Here is a 21448-nt window from a genome sequence, read left to right as displayed (position 1 = left end):
CCGCCAAAACCTCCCAGACGGCTACAATGATGCAGGCTGCCTCAGATTAATCGAATCCTTGAATTTGTATCATTGTTCATTGATTACTCAACATGATGCGGCATTATATGAAAAGTTCTCTGGAGGGAAACCAGAAAATAAAAGAAAACAAAGAATATTCTATTTATCAACATCTTTCACCATTGTAGAGATCCACTACTACAAAAGCCGAAATTCAGGGTTTCAGGCTGTTCTAAGCTTTCTGCGATGTCTTAAAGCACAGCAAGCAGGCATGCCTAAAGAAGAAATGACAACATTACTTGCCTATGGACATCAGAATCTTCCAGCTCAAACGCATGTGCAACGGCATTGGCGCGACAAAGCTCAGCTTCTCCAGATCAGAGAAATCATGGTCAGGATCTGAAGACTGCAGCTGCTGCATTGCTGCTGAGATGTCAGGAAGGATCATATGCTTGCAGTGTAGATGCAGCTGTGGCTGCTGCTCAGCTACGCTTCCACCGCCCAAAGCAAGCCCAAAGGGAAGCTTCCTTTTCTTGAGCATTTCCTCATCGATTGTTTGCGGCATGGGAAGAGGCGTCCAGTTCTGGTGCGCTTGCCGTCCGTACTTGTAATCCCCAACGATTGGTGTTCCCAGAACCTCCGCACAATGGACTCGGAGCTGGCTCAGTTCAAGAATAAAAAGGAGAGTTTTTCAGAGTGGTTAGTGTGATCATGGTACCTTGCAAGTAAGTACAACGAAACCAGTTTGTTCAGAGATAACTAACATAGGAGTATTATAAATTTATAATTACCTGATGCTTCCTCCCAGTTCGAGGGAATAGTTCTAACCAAGTGTACCCTAAAATCATTAGCAAACTTCAATATTATTGAATCACAATAACAGTTATATGTGAAGTAATTTCACACCATATTAGGATGGACTTTCCTTAACTAAAAGCAATTTCACTGCATCACATTTTTTGCTGCTTACTAACAATATCCCAAACCCATCACTAAAAAAGGACGACAATATTCAATAAAATGATGCATCATAATTCAGCAATCTACTTAGTTTGCTAAGCTTACAGTGGCTATCATCATCCAGGACACCTAACGTTATAACACTGGGAAACATAAACCTACATCATCAATGTTCATCAATAATACCAAAACTATATTACAGTTTAATGCCTCTGACTTTTCCTTGAATGGATTTGTTTCTATTCACATCTGATTTGATATCTGTTTGACATTATTTTTATCAGCAGCTTTAGTGGCCCCAGAGTTCTACACTATCTGATGCTCCTTATTCCATTTTGAAATGACACTGCTAGCAGTAATAATTTACTTATCCGTACAACAATAAAATGCATTTGCTCCTCAACATGCATTTTTGTTTCTTGCCTACCTTGAGGACAAGACTCAATCACACGGTACTCTGTCAAAGCATCTTGAACAGAAGCGGTATTTGGACCAGCGCAAACAGTCAGACGCTCCGACCTGCCATCTTGTAATACAACCTATGAAAGTGCAAGGCACAACCATAAAATACTGATGGAAACAGCAATCAGTATAGTGGGTGAACAAACCATATGGAAGACGAAGAAGAGCTCTAAGATAGATCAGAGTTCCAAAAGGTGTAGGAAAAGAAAGAAAGGTTTGAGCCAAACAGACATACTGGAGTTCTATTCCAAAAGGTAAACCAAAACTCACTGATAAACTTCAGAGAAACCAAAATATTCCACCTAACACAAATCAATAATGCAATTACCCACATGCATGATTAAAATTCGCATAGTTGATTGACCTGTACATAGAACAGAAACATTTTCTATATATTATACAAATTTCGTCACCATCTTACATCATGGAACTATGGAAGAGACTGTTTCAATGAAATATATGTTGTCTCAGCATGACAGTAAAGTCTTTTTATTTTGGGGCAATAGAATGTCTTGAAAAATAACTGTATGAAACTTTAAAAACATGCATCAGAAGTGAGAACACTCCTATCCTTTTTAAAGGAATTGAACACATGAAGTTCAAAATACGAGTCCAGCTGGCTACCACAGTTTTAAGTACCGGTGGAAAATCGCCTGTTGTATAAAGTAGAGCAGGAAAGGTGCAATTTTCACTGGCAGGTATATCAACTGGTTCTAAATGAGATGCAAGTCACATGTGATACATATCTTCAGAAGGGCGTACCCAGTGCAGAGAGCTCCCGCTCTGTGCGGGGTCTGGGGAAGGGTGTCAGTGGCAAGCCTTACCCTCGCCTGTGCAATGCGAGGAGACCGCGACTCAAACCCGGGACCTTCCAGTCACTGGCGGTAAGACTCTACCGCTTGCACCAGGCCCGGTAAGACTCTACCGCTTGCACCAAGCCCGCTTGATACATATCTTCAGAAGGTTACCTATATAAGAATGAACGTAACATATTTAATGGGCCTTTTACCTATGTGCCATCGTGAAAGATGGTCCTAACCTACAGGCCACTAAAAAGTTCGAACGCACCCGGTGCCATGACGCTAAACTTTCTTGCCTTCCACGCCATTCCGTCCATGTTCTGTTTTGTTTTAACGGTTCGGGAGCCTTGACATGTGGGTCCAGTGAGTCAGAATGTCCAAAATGCCCCCTCCCTAACCCTATCCTCTCGACATGCTGCGAGCGCTGCGGTACGACGTCGCGCGGAGGGTGGAGGCCAGGGAGGTACGCGGGCCGACGCTGCAGGCGCTCCTCGCGCTCGAGGCCAGCGCTGACGACCTCCTCGCCGGCGACCCCGACCACGTCGCCCTGCGCCGCTTCCTGTGTCGGCTCAGAACCCATCGTGCTCCCTCGACCTGTGCTCCGGCTCCCTGTCCCTGCGCGCGCGGTGCCGCCGGTGCGGTGCGCAGAGGGCGGTCGAGCGCGTCGCCGGCGAGATCCAGGCGTGGGTCGACCGCGAGGCCATCGCACGCCTCGTGGCCTTGCTGCGCGGCGACAGGACGGACGCCCCCGCGCGCGCTCCTTGCGGAGCTCGAGGCGCGGCTGTTGTCCGCGGGCGAGCGACGGCTGCACGGCTGCTGTCCTCATGGGTCCCGTCGGCGCGTTGGTGGCGTCGGGTACTACGACTGCAAGGAGGTGGTGGACGCGCTCCTCGCCGATGGCCTCGTGAAGCGCATCCTCTGCCTTCAGCGCTCCGACCTCGGCGGCTTGCTCCTGGACACGGACGAGAACGAGGACAGCTGCCCAAAGGCTAAGCTCGACAACGCCAAAGCTGACGGCTCCCTCCTCCTGGCCTGCCTTCCCCCGGTGTGGCTGTGGCGACGTCGCGAGGGCGACGGCGCTGCGGACACAGACACGAAGGGCGAGGGCGATGGCGCTAGCTTCACCGATGACCGCTGACCTGCGGGCCCACGCGCTCGTGCGCGCTGTTGCAGGAACCAGAGAGCATGCCGGAGTTCAGCAATGTGTTCGCCGAGGAGCTCGCCAGCCTGGGGTGCTATAGACGTGTCGTGCATGGTGTGTACTAGATGCTGGATACCGATGAGTATCTCGGGTGTTCAGTGTTCTTGTTCGGGTAACCGGGATACCCGAACAGGCAACAGGGGCGAGGCCAAGGTGCGTACTGCGTAGCTGCGTCAGACTTTGGTGCGGCAAGGAATGGGGGAGATGGTGGCAGCCAAGTGCAGGTCGACGCCTCGGTGGTGTACTCGGCAGAGGTCTACGACCACCGCAGCGGCCCATGAATGGTCTCCTGCGGAGGCAGCACCACCATCGCAACAGCATCTAGGAGGTGGGCGGCAGCCATGTCTGCCTATTTGAGTAGGGCAGCGCGCGGCCTCCAACCGGCCTGAGTAGCGCGGCATGCGGCCCTCTCGTCGGCGGCGCACAGGTGGTGGCCGTACGACTGCCACCGTGGAGCAATACCTTGGGAACGGCAGGCGTAGAAGTCCTCGCCTCACGCAGCAAAGCAGACGCATGAGCAAGTCACATCAGGCACAGGCGCTACTTCTGCAGCTTTCTGGATCGGTGGACATGGAATGCTTATCTATCAACAACAACAAAGCCTTTAAGTCCCAAACAAGTTGGGGTATGCTAGAGTTGAAACCCAGCAGAAGCAATCAAGGTTCAGGCACGTGAATAGCTGTTTTCCAAGCACTCCTATCTAAGGCTAAGTCTTTGGGTATATTCCATCCTTTCAAGTCTCCTTTTATTGCCTCTACCCAAGTCAACTTCGGTCTTCCTCTGCCTCTCTTCACGTTACTATCCTGGCTTAGGATTCCACTACTGCACCGGTGCCTCTGGAGGTCTCCGTTGGACATGTCCAAACCTACCTCAACCGATGTTGGATAAGCTTTTATTCAATTGGTGCTACCCCTAATCTATCACGTATATCATCGTTCCGAACTCGATCCCTTCTTGTATGACCGCAAATCCAACGCAACATACGCATTTCCAGCGACACTTATCTGTTGAACATAGTCGTCTTTTCGTAGGCCAACATTCTAGCACCTATACAACATAGCAGGTCTAATCGTCGTCCTATAAAACTTGCCTTTTAGCTTCTGTGGTACCCTTTTGTCACATAGGACACCAGATTTGTGATATTTAAAACTATCAAATTTGTGATATTTAAAACTAAAAAATATTGCAAATAATTTAAATACCAATTAAATTAGTGAGGTAAAAAATGGTCAACGGACAATCAGTTTGGTGCCCACACACTCAGCTAGAGAGTGGCACATGGGAAAATAGAACTTTATCTCAGCTACTCTGGCCAGGCCTGAGGGCATTTAAGTCTTTTCTCAGCACTGTTAGCCAACGTTACCTCCAAAAGTGGATGGAATGGCGTGGAAGGCAAGAAAGTTTAGCGTCATAATACCAGGATGCGTTCAAACTTTTTAGTGGCCTGTAGGTCAGAATCATCTTTTGTAATGGCACACGGGATAAAAGGCTCATATTTAATCCCATGAGTGAGCATACCTAACTGGGGCTTCGTAGAGCAGTTTAATTGTTTGACGCTATATGCCTGCTTGGTTGCCCACCACCACGAGCCACCACCACAGGTAAAGCTGCCACACCTATCAAGTCTGCTGTTTGGTTGATTAGTAAAGTATGGTGCGCCACAGTTTTTGTACTAGTCTGTGGCAGGAGGTTTTTGCCGCCGTAGACTTGGCAAAGCACACTACGGCTGCGAACCAAGCAGGCCCTTTATGAACCTTGCTATATATTAGACTATATTGTACAACTCTGTTCTCACTGCACTCACAGGCTCGTTCAATGCACAAGAATTTGGATGAGCCACCAGATTAGTGGATCATGCTGCCATGGTCGTACAGGCATCAGGCGACTCAGTTGTATATATAGCTATTCCCTTGCCTTTTTCCACACAGGAACAACATCAAGGTTTTGAGGGGCCCAGTGAGTGCATCTCTTGAGGTGGGAGAGCACATAAGAGATTCGATTTGCTGAGTAATCACATTTCATCAGTCAGAAGTGACAAAAACCACCTCAGGGGGCATAAGTATACGGTTTTGTAGTCTTGGGCTAAATAGGCACAATTTGAGTTGAGAATGTCAAAATTCAAATGGACTTCTCTTTCCCAGATAAGAAACTCCTGCAAGTTTGCATGCACTGGTATCTCCACTGAGGATGAAAGAAAATAAAGTACATGGATGAGACCTACATATCTTTCATCATACTTCACCCAAAATGGAAAATCTTTTGAACTGGGATGGCCAAGATAAGTAATGAAATAAGAGAAATACTATGTTGATATTACAAAGAATGAAGCAACAGGCTCCAGATCAAATTCTGAAAAGCAAATAAAAAACATTACTGGCTACAAGTTGCTTTATGAATTTTTGGTCTGATTCGCCAGGGCAACCATCTTATTCTCAAGCAATAATATGCATACAATGATAGAAAAATGCTAACTGATGTCTACAGTTATACCAAAATGCCAACTGAGTGTCTATAGTGCTACTTCACAGGCTTTAGGAAGCCAAGTTGATGATATCAATGTATAAACATGAACTTCAAGCTTACTCACAGACACAATAATAAAATCTGATAATACTTCTATATCTTGTACTAACACTCCAACAGTCGGTCACTGACTGCAATGAGTGTAAGAAAGAACAAAGGTGCAAACAAAGGAACATTATCAATGCATGGATAGTCAAACTCCAACAAGTAGCTCGTAACAAGCTGGAAATTGGCCTAGCTTGAAACAGAACTTACCAAGATTTTGATAAGATTCATACAATTGCAATCATTTTATGAGAAATTTAGGTAGTAATGGATTGGAGTACATGAGAACCAAAGTTTATCAAATTGTCAGTATTAACTGAATGACCAAAACAAACAAGAAAAAAGGGAAAAACTTGGCACACAGAAACTGCAACTTAATTCCTGCTACCAGGAAAACGAATAACTCCAATTTCACCATTAAAATGTCCTTTGGCAATGAATGACTTTGTGGAGGACTGTATTGTCAAATATAAATGAGAGGAAACCTTATTTTATTTTATTTTCTTACTTTAGTGTACCTCAAGGGATATTGTCAGAAGCATACTTTTTGTAAGCAAGAATATGACATGGAAATTGATGGATTGCATTGAGCCTCATAGGCGGTGAGCAACATGGTACTATTCCTATTTACCCAATAACCATCCTAATTACGTGTGGGCGCATGACCCATAAGGATATCAGACGAGCGGCCAATTGGGCCAGCTATCATATGTCATCTATAACACTTTTATATTCCCCTAAAAAAATCTATAACACTTTTATATTGTTTTATCACATCTCAATGGCAAGTCAAACATGTATCCCTGATTCTGATTTGCATAATGCATATACAGTTAATTTTTCTTTCAGTGGAAAAATTGCAAAAATGAGTTAAAAATGACAAATATGCATAACAGCTGATGACCTAGCAAGTATGAGTTGTTCATATAATCTCTCGTGTGAACAATGGTGAGACCACTACAAACAAGAAAAAATGGAAAACTCGCCACTATCTGTAGAGTATCAAATAACTTTCAGATATAGAAATACTACTAGTTTGAGATTGTTGTTCAAGAGAATTTCAGGTTATTCCATTGTCACTGAACTGTGCACATTTTTCTGTCCTATAATTAAGAAAAGATAAAACTAGCAAGGACAAGGTAACAATATCCATACAAACCTTTGCAAGTGGAGCTGACAATAAACCCTTGGGATGCCTAGGTCTTCCAATAACAAGTGCAACGTATTTTCTTTGCAGTACTTGTTGAGTACCCTTGACATAATGGACAATATTGTCAAGATACATAGAAGATAATAACCTTGCAGTTGAATAAGAATACAAAAAATGGTGCAAAACAGAGTAATATTATTTTAATAACTTACATCACCTAAAGCATCAGCAGTTTTCTCACGAAATATAGCATGCATAATGGAAGTGCTAAGTTGAGTTCTTCCCAGAACTAGGACGCCACTGCAATCCCCATCAAGCCTGTGGACCTTGTGAAGTAAGAAAAAAGAATACTAAGAAACAAGCAAGTCATGCATAAACTTTCAAACAAGTTGTTGAAGTGGCACCAATGTAATGCCACTTTGCTGAGGAACTAAGAATACAGAGAGAGCTTGTATAATCAGAAAGCATGCTACTTTAACGCTAAAATGAGGGTAATTATGACATTGCCAGTTTGAACCAGAACATAGCATTCACTAATTTGAGATTGATCTACCTACTCTACCTTGACAAATTCACATATGGCCATCATGTGTTTCTCTGAGTCAACCATAGTTGAGAACGTGCACCTAGCGCAGTGGTAGGGAAGCAGAAGTGCAACCTACAGTTTGGGAGTTCAACTCCCCATTCTCACCAAAAAAAGCCACTCCTTGTACTTTTTTCAGTGAACTACGTGGTCCACTAACGGTTGCAGTGTGATAAGCAGGCTGCAAGCGCATCGTCACCGTTAGCGGCACGTCCTGCCAGGGTTCATGGCCTTTTCTTGACCCTACAGGAAAAGAATCTTCTACCTTTCCGTCAATACCTCATGGGAGGTCTTACCCCAGGGTCAAGTTTTTTTTTAGTCAACCATAGTTTAGAATCTGTATTCTGTAATACTGGTCTAGCCGGTGGCTTCTTATGATCCCTACCATAATGCCTTATCTATATATTTTGTTTGTTTCATTGCAGTAATGGCTTTTGAACTGTCAAAACCTTCACGAGCCACAAGAGACCATTCCTTTCAAATAGTTTAATATCACAAGAGATGTGCTAAACTGACTGGGAACAAAACGAGGTTTGGGATAGGAACATAAGATATGAGAGAACCAGAAGGATCCGGAAGAAGAAACACATGGATGTAGAAGAATTGGAGGAGAAAGGAAAATGACAGATTATTTCAGTCCAGTTCATCCATCTATAGGTTGTGGCTTATATAACAATGCCACCCAAATAAGCCTGTCTTTGGGTCCACGTGTCATCCCATGTCTGTGATTCTTACAGCAAGCTCCTAGATTACTGGACTTATCACTAAAGCAGAATAACTCCTCTAGTACATCAAATTTAATGCCTCACAAGGTGCGTTTGTTTGTAAACTGTACCTTACATAAGCAAGCTGCTAGTGCTATACATGTTGACAGAGATGATAGACTAATAGCTGCTATATTTCTTCTAGGTCCTTGAATCAATGTTTGAAGTTTAGTTAAGAACCAATTACCATGCTTTCAAGTGCTTATGCGAGTTCGCGACCTTGACATGGAGAGCAGGTTCCTAGCATTGATATCCAGCCCTAGAAATAGTGGAGGGACCTAAAACACTCTTGCAATAATGATGTTCTTGGCAGTTGTTATGTCCATTTCCAAAAGCATTACATGTAAATTATCACCTAAAACCACATGTATTATCACCTAATAATAATGTCATTGCATTCTTGGTTGTGACTGTAAGATGAGGATTAATAGAATGCTAGCAGAACATCTTCACAGGCTATTATTTAACTTGGTATTAATGAAATATCTAATTATGTTTGGATGTTCAAATTCTACAAATTGCTTTTATAAAGCTCTAAAAAGGGCCCTAGAACTCGTTAGTCTGTAACTTCTTCTCCAGTTTGACTGTCTGTGATGCCCCCGCTACAACTGCGGGGGGATGTTAGAGTAATATTTGGTAGTTAGGATTCTAATTCGGTATTGCTATATGTATCTGGGGAGGCAACTTGCCCCCCCCAAGTCTCAATGCAATTCATCCCACACATTATACCCAATCTACTACGCTTTCAGAATTCTTCAATGATATTTTGGTTAACCCTTCTACTCTCATAAGTTTTTTTTAGCCATGGTGATATATCAGGTTTGTACAATATGATGCATGTACCATGAGCAGTGCAAGTGAGTAGCAACTGCAGCACCCAGAACTCACCAGCCGAGGTGCTTCAGAAGAACCGTCCTCAAACATCGGGGCCAGTATATCAATACTATTTTTTATGCCAACACCACCCTTCAGAATTAAGAAGCAAAAATGTTTCAAATAGGCTCTGAAATTTTTGTAAACTGCAGATTATTAAGGCCTTAAGGGTATAAAGTTATCTACTTGCACTGGCATTCCAGGTGGTTTGTTGAGCACGATGATGGCCCTATCCTGAAAAAAAATACAGATGCCAATGAGATCATTTACCATCCAAGCTAATCAACATATCTTTGAAAAACAAATATAGATTTACACCTTGTAGATCTCAAGGCTGCGTAGAAAATCAATCTCATTCTTGTTACCAAATTTCTTCGTCTTCTCAGTAACAGAAGATTCTTGAATGTTAACAGGTAGAAAGAGAATATCACCAGGCACAAGTTCATCTTTTGCTGAAACCTTTGAAACAGTTAAAACAAGGTCACATACTGCAAGAGAGGACTTAGTTACTAGTAAAATATTGTGCTCTATAACCTCATTAGACTACAACTGAAGACTGTCTCACTTTATAATACAATTGGCCATTCTTCATCCATGCAAATCTTTTCTTTGGCAATAGACCAATAACTACATGAAAACATGATACATGTATGCAGGATGCAGTATAAAATAACAAGGCTTAGTGATATGGGATGATAAAATATGGTTCCATGTAAAAAATACTGGAGGCACAAAGTCACAGGAACGAAAAAAAAGAAGAAAACAATGTGAAAGATTTGTGGCTCCACAAATTTCCTCAAATAACAAAGAAAATACTGATAATTGCTAAAATTTAAATGAAAGTTTCTGAAAAAGCTGAAGCATTTGAAAGTTTGCTGCTAATATCACCAATCCATGTCATTATTTGGTCAGTGATTGATACTGTGTCTTTCAAAATCATAAACCATGATGACAAGTTACTAAGTTCCTCTTTTAAGTAATAGTACCATGGGAAGATAGGTCATAATTGAAGGGAACAAGGATGTGATGATTGACTAATCAATTGTTTCGCTAACATGTGGCCCCATGAACCAAATGCCCATGATACATCAAGTGTCAAATTATCAAGTGCAAAGATTGAGTGCAAAGTCCACAAAATTCAATGCTTGGCGGAGCAACTCGGTGTACCAACCCAAAAGAACAAGGATCCATTTAACATTGCGGTGGCCTTTTCCAAAGTACTTATTCCTTTCTAGATCTGCCTGTGAGAGTTGGTTGTGAGCATCTTTTTAGGATCCATAACAGAAAATCCTTACTAGCATTAGTAAAGATCCCGAGCATAGTGCAGCACAGCACAACAGTGGCGGAGCCAAGGCCCGGCCACCCTAGGCTGGTGCCCAGGCTCACCCGGTGAATATATCCAGCTGGGTTTCTCCAACAATATTCTAGACTATCAATTCATCGCCATGGCAGATATATACGTCCGTTCGGCATCTGTATTTTGCTAAGGCGCAGCCACACGATTGACACAAAAGCTTCTTAAGTGTTGGTGTCCTCACCAAACAAGAACCACTGACCCAAACTCTGACACATGCATGAGTGCTTTTGTCCATGTGCTCCAGGTAACTTAGGCTACAGGTATTAGATCCATCTTGAAGAATTTTATATTAATTTTCTTATGGTTTTAGTAGGTACAGATACGCATAGCTTACCTCATTTTCTATGTATTTTTTGTTTTTTAAAACCTTTCCTTCATAGAGTTCATCTAAAACAAATCTTTAAATTCGCGCAGCAACGTGCAGGGAACCACCTAGTTCATAATGATTAGTGAGAACTAATAAGATGTACTAATGAAAACCATACAATGTTAGGGGTGCCAGGCCTGCCCACCCCCCTTGTCTCCGCCCCTGCTCACAAACCTGATACAAATTATACTATCACTGGAGCTGTTTTTGCCAAATGTTTTTCAAAACGGTTTTAGCTCCACCAGAAAAGCTACTCCACGTGAGGAGCTGGAGCCACCTTAAGGGCCTGTTTGGGACAGCTCCACCAGCTCCAAATCCACCAAAAACAGCCCCACTCCACGAAAAGTTACCCAAACGGTCCAGCTCCACCAAATCCAGATTCACCAAAACAGTGGATCTGAGGGCCAGATTCAGCATTTTGGTGGAGCTGCTCAAGGGGTGCTCCACCAAACTCACATTGGTGGAGTTGGGGAAAATTACCAACCACTGCCACCAGTTACACAGAGATACCGTTTCGTTCTATTTTTTTTCTCCGTCTCCTTCTCTTCCCGTCGCGATCTCTGCATCCTCGCCACTCCCGGCCACGCACTCGACCCTCACTCCCACCGTGGCTCGCATGTCGCCCCAGCGACCGCGCGCCCCTCCCCAACCACTGTAGCCGGCGAGCCCCACCCCCACGGCCACCGCGAGCCCGCCTGGCCCTGGGCGCACACTCTCGGCCACCGCGCGCCCTCCCGGCCCCGCCCGCCATGGCCGGCCACTCTTCCCCTGGCGAGGTCGTGCCCGCCACGGCTGGCCACAACCTCCCTCGGTGAGGTCGCGCACCCGCCACCGACGAGGCCGCGCCCGCCGTCCCCGACAAGGCCGCTCCATGGATGGGGGGGGGGGGGTACGGCTCACCTGCATCTGAATGGCGTTCGCGCCTGCTGTGGGGGCCGCAACCGCGCCCCAGCCGGCCGGGCCACGCCCCCGGCGGCTGCCGCGCCTGCGCCCAAGCGGGAGGAGGAAGAAGACTGGAAGAAGCATTCTTGAGACAATGACACGTAGGGCCTATCCCAAGGGCAAATCTGGTCATTCCCCTCAAAATGCCCTTGCGTGGATCTGGAGCTGGTTGTGTAGCCAAACAGTTCCATGGTGGATCTCAGATCTACTAGTGGAGCTGCTCCACAGTGAATCCCAGATCCAGATTCATTTTTTAAGTGGAGGAGCTGTCCCAAATAGGCCCTAAGAGGAGCCGAAGCCCTGCCAAACGGGTCCTTAGTATTATGCTGCATCTCGCCTAGGCTCTACAAAAGTCCTGGCTCTGCCACTGCAGCACAACCACCACAAATGGCCCTAAATCAAGCTGATGGCTACATACACATATAGGTTCCTATACTAGATGAAGGCAAATCTTTTATCTAATTACCATTTTTAACGTGAAGAGCAGAAATTCGTGTGTAGGGAACACATATTGCTGCACCTTAATGTTAATCACTTTGATTTAAGATCATAAACCATTTTAAGAAAATCACTGAAGAAGCACACCCCTTAAAGTTATACTTCACTCATATAACAGATTTACTTTATTTCAAAGAATATCATACTTCACATATTTTCTTAAAACTGTGCATATGCCAGCAATGTATGATGTATCCCAATTTCCAAACTAGTACATATGATACAAAAAAATGTTATGTAAAACCATATAAGTGAAATACCCTTCTCAACCGGAGTTGCTGGGCAATACTGTCTGTTGAAGAGGTATCAGCAGTCACAAGATTCTTCTTCACCTGCAACAGTGGATACACAGGGAAAGAAATATCTTCTTAGTGGAGAAAAACTGTAACTTTGTGGAGCAGAACTCAAGGGATAAAAGAAAAATACTATAACTAGTTGCTCAAAAGTTTAGGGGGGGGGGGGGGGGGGGGGGGGGGGGGGGGGAATTAGATTTTCCAAAAACAACTTTTTTAAAAAACATACAATTATATTTTTAACATATAACTTTTAGCATGAAAAGTAAAACACAAAAATAGAATGCTAAACTACTGTATTTAGCATCAATACTTTTGGGATTCTATTACCTACAAAACAGCATGCTCTAGAATGTTGTTTACCAAAGAAAATAATGCGAACAGCATGAAGTTCCACATGCTTACAAAAAATCCCTAGTACATATTTGTGTTCTCACATGGACACTCAGCTTGGAAGAAATTAGGCTGTATGCAGTTTCCTTCTATTAAGTGAATATTGATGAAAGCAGAATAAGAATGTGTAACGTTTGGAAAGATGTGCATGTATTTAATTGACAACGAGACATATTTGCAATTTCTATGATTTTTCATGCTCCTCTTTTAAAAGGTTGTGTGAGCATACTGCCAAGTGTAACTTCTGCATGAGGTCCAAATTTGCATCCGATGCGAGAGGGGTTCCAGTATGTAAGGCTTTTATTTTGTATACACGCTCATCCATACCCATCCGTACAAAAAAATTAGAATTCTTTTGCACATGCTAAGTAAAACAACTAGAAATCCATGGCTGCCCCGAGGACCAAGCACAGAGCTAATCATGGATGATCACAAAACAAACATGAAGTTTTATCATGTTTCAATTTCTAAGCTACGCGCAGTAACTGAAGGAGGAGGATAGGCAGTGGAGCATTTGGTCGAGAACGTGGTGCGCGCACCTTGCGGAGGCGGAACAGCTTCTGCACAAGCGACGCCGGCAGGTGTGGGCAGCAACGCCGGACCCACCTGATAGCCGTGGCGTTGGAGCATGCTCCTTCCCCACCATCTCCCCGAGAGATGGCTCGAGCGGCGGCGTTGGCGTCGAGCGGTGCGAAGGGAGGGAGCTCCACCCACCGCTTCTTGTTCTCCTCCCCACCGCCAATGCGACCGCCATCGTCTAGAGTAACGTGCCCCACTGCGGTGGACAGACCAGCGAAGTACTGTTGTAGCGGCTTTGGAGCTGCGGCGGCGGCGGCGGCCCGCGGCGGAAGAGGAGCGCTGCCGTCCTGATCGCCATCGAGCCTCGCTCGGCCTTTCCAGCCCTCTCCCGCTTTTCCTAGCCGTTGGATCACGAAAATGAGCCGGACGAGGGGAATTCGTCTCATCCACGTAGATGGGCCGGGTTTGGGCCTAGCCAAACAAACCGTCAAGACTCAGGTCCTGTTTGGCAGAATGGTATTTTTATTGACCTGTAATTGATTTACAGGTGTAATTTCTAGTGCACAAGAATACAATTGTATATTTTTTCCCCTTGGAATCCGCTGTTTGGGTTGAAGGTAAAAAGTTTATCTACGTTGAACAGAATAACCACGCGTTCGCTCATATCCCAAGCTGAAGGCTGTGTCACCTACTCACCTACACTAGTTTCAAATGACCGAAGTCCAGTAGTGACCGAGTCCGAAGCTGAAGTCTGCTGACTGACCAACGTTGGGTTTGCAGTGACATCAAATAAACACAAGGATGACTTCTGCTGACATCCCAAATGACCAAAGTCTGCAGCAGTGACTACTGGACAACATAACAGTGAGCCAGTAAGCACAATCATGACATGGAGCATATAAAAAATTTGAAAACAAGACATGTTCATCCTGAAAGTTAACAAAATTCATATCCAACGTTGCAAGGGGCCAAAAAAAGTTCGCATGTCGTTTCGACATAGCTCCTTCAAATAGGATCCAACAAAGTTGGCATGCTCATACTGTTCTTCTAAGCTCAAATACAAGGACATAAATAATGTTTAAAAACAGTTGACTGATGGTTGAAGGAACTGCTAGCATCAAATAATATCGTGTGACTTCATACTCCTCCACCAGTAAATGCTTCGATTTTTTGCATGATCTTTAAATGTTGCGGCCACTAACCTACAAAATATATAGAGTTATAAAATACATTGTATAATCTAAATAAACAAACTTTGGTGATAGTAAACCTAAGAGCTTGTATTGTAGTTATTTTCCATGCAGCTAGGTACATTTTTACATGGGCTAAAGCTGTATTTGCATATTTAGAAGGTGGTATTCATAACTGCAAACACTAGAAGCAAACATGACCATATTCATACTTCAGATGCATCACAACTGAGCAACTCATTTGCCTCCAGCTTTTGAGCTCAGAAATTACTAAATTAGACACCAAATCTGATTTTAGTGCCACGACGGGTTCACACTTCAGATACATCCAAAGTTTACCTAGGGTGTGTTTGGTTGAACCGTGGCTGTGGGAAAAAGTTGTTGTGGGCTGCGAGCTGTGGGAAAACTGCTGTGGGCTGTGAGCTGTAGAAAAGCTGAAAGCTGTTTAGGTTAAACAAGTATAAAATATACCTTCTATCTTTATCTCTCTTGAAACAACTATGGAAGAAGCTTTTTATTCCACCAATTTCGAAAAGCAGAAAGCAAAAGCCAAAAGCAGGGTCAAACCAGCTTTCAAAAATGTACTACGGAAAAGCAGCTGCTTCTGAAAAAGCAGCCTCCAAAAACAGCCCATTTGGTTGGGCTTTTGGCTTTTGGGGCCAAAAGCCAAAGCCAAAAGCCCAACCAAGCGGACCCCTAGTATTTCCATGATAGATTCAAAAAAAAAAGTATCTCCATGATCAACAGCACAGTGATTAGATAAGGCCCTGCTGCTGCTAACCTGCTAACCTGCTTCTGCTGCTGCTAACCTGCTAAGCAGCAAGTTAGCAGTCACATAGATTTTACTACTTAAAATCTGCTAACCTGCTGCTAACTGAAAGGCTGCCATTGATTATATTCCTCCTACTCTGATTATCAATTTGGCTACCATGTGCAATGCAAATTAAATTGTTCATGATGATCTCACTACACACCTTTCAGTTGAGTTTTAACTATCAAGATTAAATTGTTCAGAGAATGATAGTATATAAATAGATAATCCGGTGGCATAAATTAGAATGATGTACGGAAATAAAACATAGGAGATGAATGGACCATATGAGTCCAACTATATACCACATGTTCTAAGGAGAGTACAAGGGAGGGAACACAGAACAGATGATGTGCATAGTTATTGCATCAGCACTATGCAAACAGAAATATATTCTTGGTGCAGGAAACATGGTTTATACAAATCTATCACTGTGTTCTGCTTCTATACAAATCTATCACTGTGTTCTGATGAAGAGAAGTGCTATAAATGAAAACTCATTTCTGTCATATGACCCAGAATTATATCAAGTCCCATAATCTACGGCTGCTTCCATATTCTTATTCAGAATTTTGGGCGATTCTCAGAACAGTGCACTTGCAGGTGTACAAGCACATAGGACAAATTCTAAATTGATGCTTAGATTGCATATATCTACAACAATGTAGCACGACATTTATTATGATATCTTTGGATACTCATTCAACTTATTACTACAACAAATTAAATGCCCCATCGTACCATGTACCTTATCTGACAGGGAAGAGCTCTTCAAATCAAAGATGAATAAAAATATTCAGTAACTTATTTAGTTCACCACAAGAAATTGTTACCATCACAGCCTAGCAACATGATAGCTGAGGGATCACACTAACCAAGCATGTAGCAATCGTAATGCAAATGTGTTAGCATCTCACATCCATTTCTACGTGTTGCAGATACACTGTCCAGCCCAGCGAGCTGATACTTGTGTGTAGGGTGGGCAGAGATAAAGATGAAGGAACACATCAAGATGGCCATGCTGAGGCAATAACAAACATTCAGGCAGCAGGTAAACCATGTTGCCAGAACTTCTTGCACCCGTGTTCAGCAAAAAATAAATAAAAAAAATAAAAAATGAACATGTCAAATCCTCTCCATCCCGTGTGAGGTTGAAGAACGTGAGGGGACAGGGGAGGATACCTGATTTGATATCTGTCGTCGAGGCTCCAGGATTCAGGCGCTGAGGCGGACGTGGATCTCTCGCCGCACTCAGCTTGGGGCCGTCGTCGTTGCCGCCGCAGCCGCAGCAGCAGTCACCGCAACGAACCCTCGCCTCCGTCCGGAGTAGCCAGCGAAGGGAGATCGAGGACCCGGCCTCTTCTTCTCACCGGCCTCAGCTGCCGAATTTTTTTGTTTTTTTGCCCCTTTTTTTTCAAAGTTTTTTTTACAAATATGTGTTCTGCAGGTATGCTTTCAAAATCTGAACCCTCAGTCTCGACGACGTTATTGACATCGAGCTTACACATCTCGGTGCCTAGAGCATTTGACGCCAAGGTCTTGGGTCAATGTAGGCATCGACACATACGTGGCGGTGGCATGGCAACCACCTCAGCAGTAGGGTCATTGACGCCGAAGGTGGTGTTTTAAACTAGTGCCCAACATTTCTGGCCGATGATTCTTTCCTTTTCTTTCTCCTTCCTCTCAGGTTTTTGTTCTCCCCACTTCGTCCCTACCTCACGAATCGGTATATTGAACGTTGGAAACTTTGATTTGATCCGTAGATCTTCAAGAGCAAGGCATCATCGCTCTCCCTTCTAGTTTTTTCGTATCGATTCGGTATATATTAGTCGGATTTTTCAACCTAAGAATCGTCATTACTTAGAATTTCATGCAATTTTTAATATTTGTATTATATAATCGTAGGATGCCAATACGTGAAAAAGCTAACAAACCAAGATAACCTCAGCTCATGTTGTTATATTATGGGTTCATTGTTGTGCATCAAATAGGAAACCCTAGGTTTATGATTTAATGTTAATTGCTTTCAGTTCTTAGAACGAAATTGGTTAAATTGTAGTTATAGCCAGATGATCGGAAATGCTTTCGACCCACTGCCTCTGCCTAGTGGTGTTCCAGTGTCCATGTGCTTTTACAACGATCCTTGCAAGATAGCCAAGTCCGATGACGAGGACACGTATAGGCAGAGGTACTGGATGTGTTCCAATTTTACGTTTGAGCCTACACTTCGTCAACGCCTCATTAACAAGATGGTGATGAATTGATTTTGTGTAATAATTATTTTGTGTCATATGAAATCTTGCATGATTTTTTTTTTGTAACAATTACATTTGTTGCAAACTCCTTCACCGTTCTGTGATTTTGAGCAGTGGATCGATACTAAGATCAAGTCTGAAGACAAAGAATGGATATAGAAACTGTTGTGGTGGAAGACATAGGACAAGGAGATGATGGAGAAGAGACGCAGAGAGGAGGCTGCAGAAAAGGAGTACAAAAAAGAGGAGGAAAGGAGGCGTGTTGCTGCGTACAGGGAGGTGTAACACCCCTGGTGTTACGAGCTCGTTCAACACCGCGATTTAGGCCTAAGTAAAAATTTTCGAAACGAGTTCTCGGAATTTTTGATTTAAAACATACTCGAAGTGATAAGGGAATCATGTGTGACTTAGTTTTGTGGATTCGAATCAACGCCAAGTTAAAGTATTCAGTGCGTAAAGATATTTAGGAACGTCGAACGACGATGCTAGCGTAAGGTTGTTTTGTTAAATTAAGCATGAAAAGCAACTCTTATAAATAAAATAAAATCCATTAATAAATAGAACGATGTATATATATACTCATGAGTTCATTTTGATAAGCATGAACTGACGAGAGAGAGCGCAGTAGCTTCGTTTATTTTTTCTGGCGTGTAGCGTACTCGCCTGGCACTGCTATTGATCGCTGTCTCATTCTCGTTGTGGCTCTGCATTTGCAAAGTCTACTCATCCGTCTGCATCCGTGCTCTCCGGCCTTTGCGTTTACTTCTTTGCCTGCCTTGCTTGTCTCTACTGCCGCGGTCTTATCCATGTGTGCCTCTGCTTGTCCTTGTCGCCTCTGCTACGCCAAGTTGTCCAGCTCCGCTGCTCACCCGCTTCGCTCAAATCAAGTTTCTCTATTCTCGCTGTGAAGCAGAACATCGTTGCTGCACTGTCCAGTCCTTTTCTGATTCGCCGACCGGACCACGTGCTCGGGCGAACTCGCTCAAGTTTCCTTGCCTTTTTCTTCTCTGCACCGTTCTTCTCTGCCCTCTCTGCCTCTGTTCCTGCTTGCTCTTCTGAGCCGAGCCGAGCGCTGCTTTTCCCCCCCCCTCTCCTTTCCTGCTGTGCCGAGGAGGCGCCCCAGCCCTAGGAGCGCCGTCGCCGGGCCACCGTCCCTATGCCCCTCTCCCTCGCATGCGTACCGAGCCGCGTTGTCCCATGCTCGACTCCCTCCCTCTGCTTGCCACTGCCTTGCTAGCACCCGCCATGGCAAGCACCCGCAGCGCTGGTGCTCCTTGCTCCTTGCTCCCTGCTACCTCACAAGAGCTCTCGCCTAGGCTGCGCCGTCGTCGCTGGCTCCTCGAGCGCGCGTGCAAGACCCACGGCCCACGCCGAACCGGCTGCTCCTTCGCCGCTCCTTCCGTACCCATTGAAAGGTCTTTGTTTGGTTTTGGTAATTGAGTGACAACTTAGGTGGACTAATTGTGTTTATATGAGATACATAGGTGATTAGTCCACAGATACATGTGTGTGAGCAACATATGCCATGAAGATGAAAATGGCTTGGAGATGTTGCAAAGCTCACACATGTGATAATGAAGGAACGTAAATGCACATGAGACATGACATTGAATCATGTGATCAAGGTGGAGAAGATAAAGACAAGACTTGGCTTGATGGAACGGTTGCAAGCGTGAAGGGCAAGTCGAAGGCTTTGGAGTGATGGACCGCGTGGCGGTGAAGCTTGAGCAAGACTTGGCGCCGATGGACGATGGCAACGGTGAAGAGCAAGTAAAGTCAAGATCGATAAACCAGTATGATCACGTGATGATATGGAGTGGATCATATCATTATTGATAGTGTTGGTGCATGTGTTGCATCGACGTTGGAAGAGATGGAATGGAATGTGCAAGGCAAAGGTATAACCTAGGGCATTTCATTTCACCGGTCATAGGTGTGTAGAGAAGTTTTTGACCAGGTTTAGGATAGATGGTCATACTATCAAGAGGAGCAAACTTGTTTGCATATCGGTCATCTAGTGCCACTCGAGTGATCTAACTTTGCATCGTCGCTAGGATCGAGTGGCGTGGCAAGTCGAGTGGCTAACATCCTTTGGAAAATGATTGTGAAAAGCTAACACACAAACACATAGTGGTGTACACTTGGTGGTGTTGGCATATTTACAAAGGAGATGGAGTTGGAGTTGATGTGGATCAACTTGGTGAAGAAACTCCACCGGCGGAGTGTTCGCCCGTAGAGTACGGACAGTCCGACGGTGCCACCGGCGCCCTACACAGAAAAGACAGAGTCTCACTAGATGCACCGGACGCTGGCATTGGAAGTGACCGGACGCTGGCAGGGCGCGTCCAATCAGGCTAACGCATGGTGACGCAGGAGCTAGAGTGTGACCGGACGCTGGGCTACGTCCGATCACATGCGATCGGACGCGTCCGGTCAAGGTCGGTACCTTACTGTAAACGACCGGACGTTGAGGGTCCAGCGTCCGGTCAGTTGTAGCTGCTGTGTCTGGTCAGAAGATGACCGTTGAGATCGGAAGAATGCCGTTGAACGTAGATGACATGTGGCTGTCATCGGGCGACCGGACGCTGAGGTCCAGCGTCCGGTCAACACGACCGAAGCGTCCGGTCGACCCGACAGTTGCCCAGTGAAGGGGTAATAGCTAGTTTAGCCCTTGGGGCTATAAATAGAAGTGGCCTTCGGCCATGGCTGGGGTTGAGCACCTCGAGGGACTTTGTGTCCATGCTTGAGAGTGCTTAGGAGCCCTCCATCTCACACATACTTGATAGTGATCATTCGATTGTGTGAGTGAGCGATTCTAGTACGATTGCATCATGAGGTTGCATCGAGTGGCACTAGGTGATCAAGTTATAAGCCGATGATGCTTGTTACTCTTGGAGGTTGCCGCCTCCTAGACAGCTTGGTGGTGGTCTCCGTTGAAGCCTGCAAAAAGCTTGTGCGGCGCTCCAGAGAAGTGCTTGTGAGGGGCACTTGTGCTCGCCCCGCGGGAGTTGTGAAGAGCAACTTTAGTAAAGCATGTCATTGAGCTACCCTCACTTCTAGGGTAGGTTCTTGCGGCACCCTACGTGCGGGCTTAGCGGGTGATGTTAATTAGCCACCGAACCACCAAGTGAGCGATCGACACAACGGGGACTAGCGTGTTGGCAAACACGTGAACCTCGGGAGAAAAATCATCGTGTCAACCTTGTTCTTCCCGTTAGTTTGCATCTCCGTTACACAAGCTTGCATTTACTTTCATATACATTAAGCTTGTGTTGTTGCTTTTGTAATTAGTTAGCTTGTGTAGCTTGCTAATTACCTTCATGCTTGTGTAGCATAGAAGTAGCTCCCTTGCGTGGCTAATTTGGTTTGTGTAACCTTGTTAGTCACATTACTTAGTTTATGTAGCTAAGTAATTGCGCTCTCTAATTTGGCATTGGTTGCCTTGTTATTGAGCATTGCTAG

At 44.6% G+C, this 21448-nt stretch overlaps 1 protein-coding gene and 1 long non-coding RNA gene across 2 annotated transcripts; both read right to left on the bottom strand.

Annotated features, from left to right (window-relative positions):
- Positions 1-52: 52 nt before the first annotated feature.
- On the bottom strand, positions 53-14103 carry LOC136541759 (RNA pseudouridine synthase 4, mitochondrial-like). The gene is given in 11 exon segments (XM_066533839.1): positions 53-658; positions 792-838; positions 1388-1499; positions 7151-7243; positions 7354-7467; positions 9377-9454; positions 9548-9595; positions 9680-9820; positions 12786-12857; positions 13751-14052; positions 14055-14103. Coding segments are annotated over 11 exon segments (1404 nt in total). The 5' UTR covers positions 14089-14103; the 3' UTR covers positions 53-295.
- Positions 14104-14636: 533 nt separating this feature from the next.
- Positions 14637-17118, bottom strand: LOC136541760 (uncharacterized). Its single transcript, XR_010780459.1, has 2 exons — positions 16914-17118; positions 14637-14932 (listed from the first exon to the last, which is right to left on the bottom strand). It is a non-coding gene; the product is annotated as an uncharacterized lncRNA (long non-coding RNA).
- Between the last annotated feature and the right edge of the window lie 4330 nt (positions 17119-21448).

Source organism: Miscanthus floridulus, chromosome 3, assembly GCF_019320115.1.
Source record: "Miscanthus floridulus cultivar M001 chromosome 3, ASM1932011v1, whole genome shotgun sequence".
Lineage (NCBI taxonomy): Eukaryota > Viridiplantae > Streptophyta > Magnoliopsida > Poales > Poaceae > Miscanthus > Miscanthus floridulus.
The sequence above is the reverse complement of the archived record's forward strand: the minus strand, read 5'-3'. Positions and strand labels throughout refer to the sequence as shown.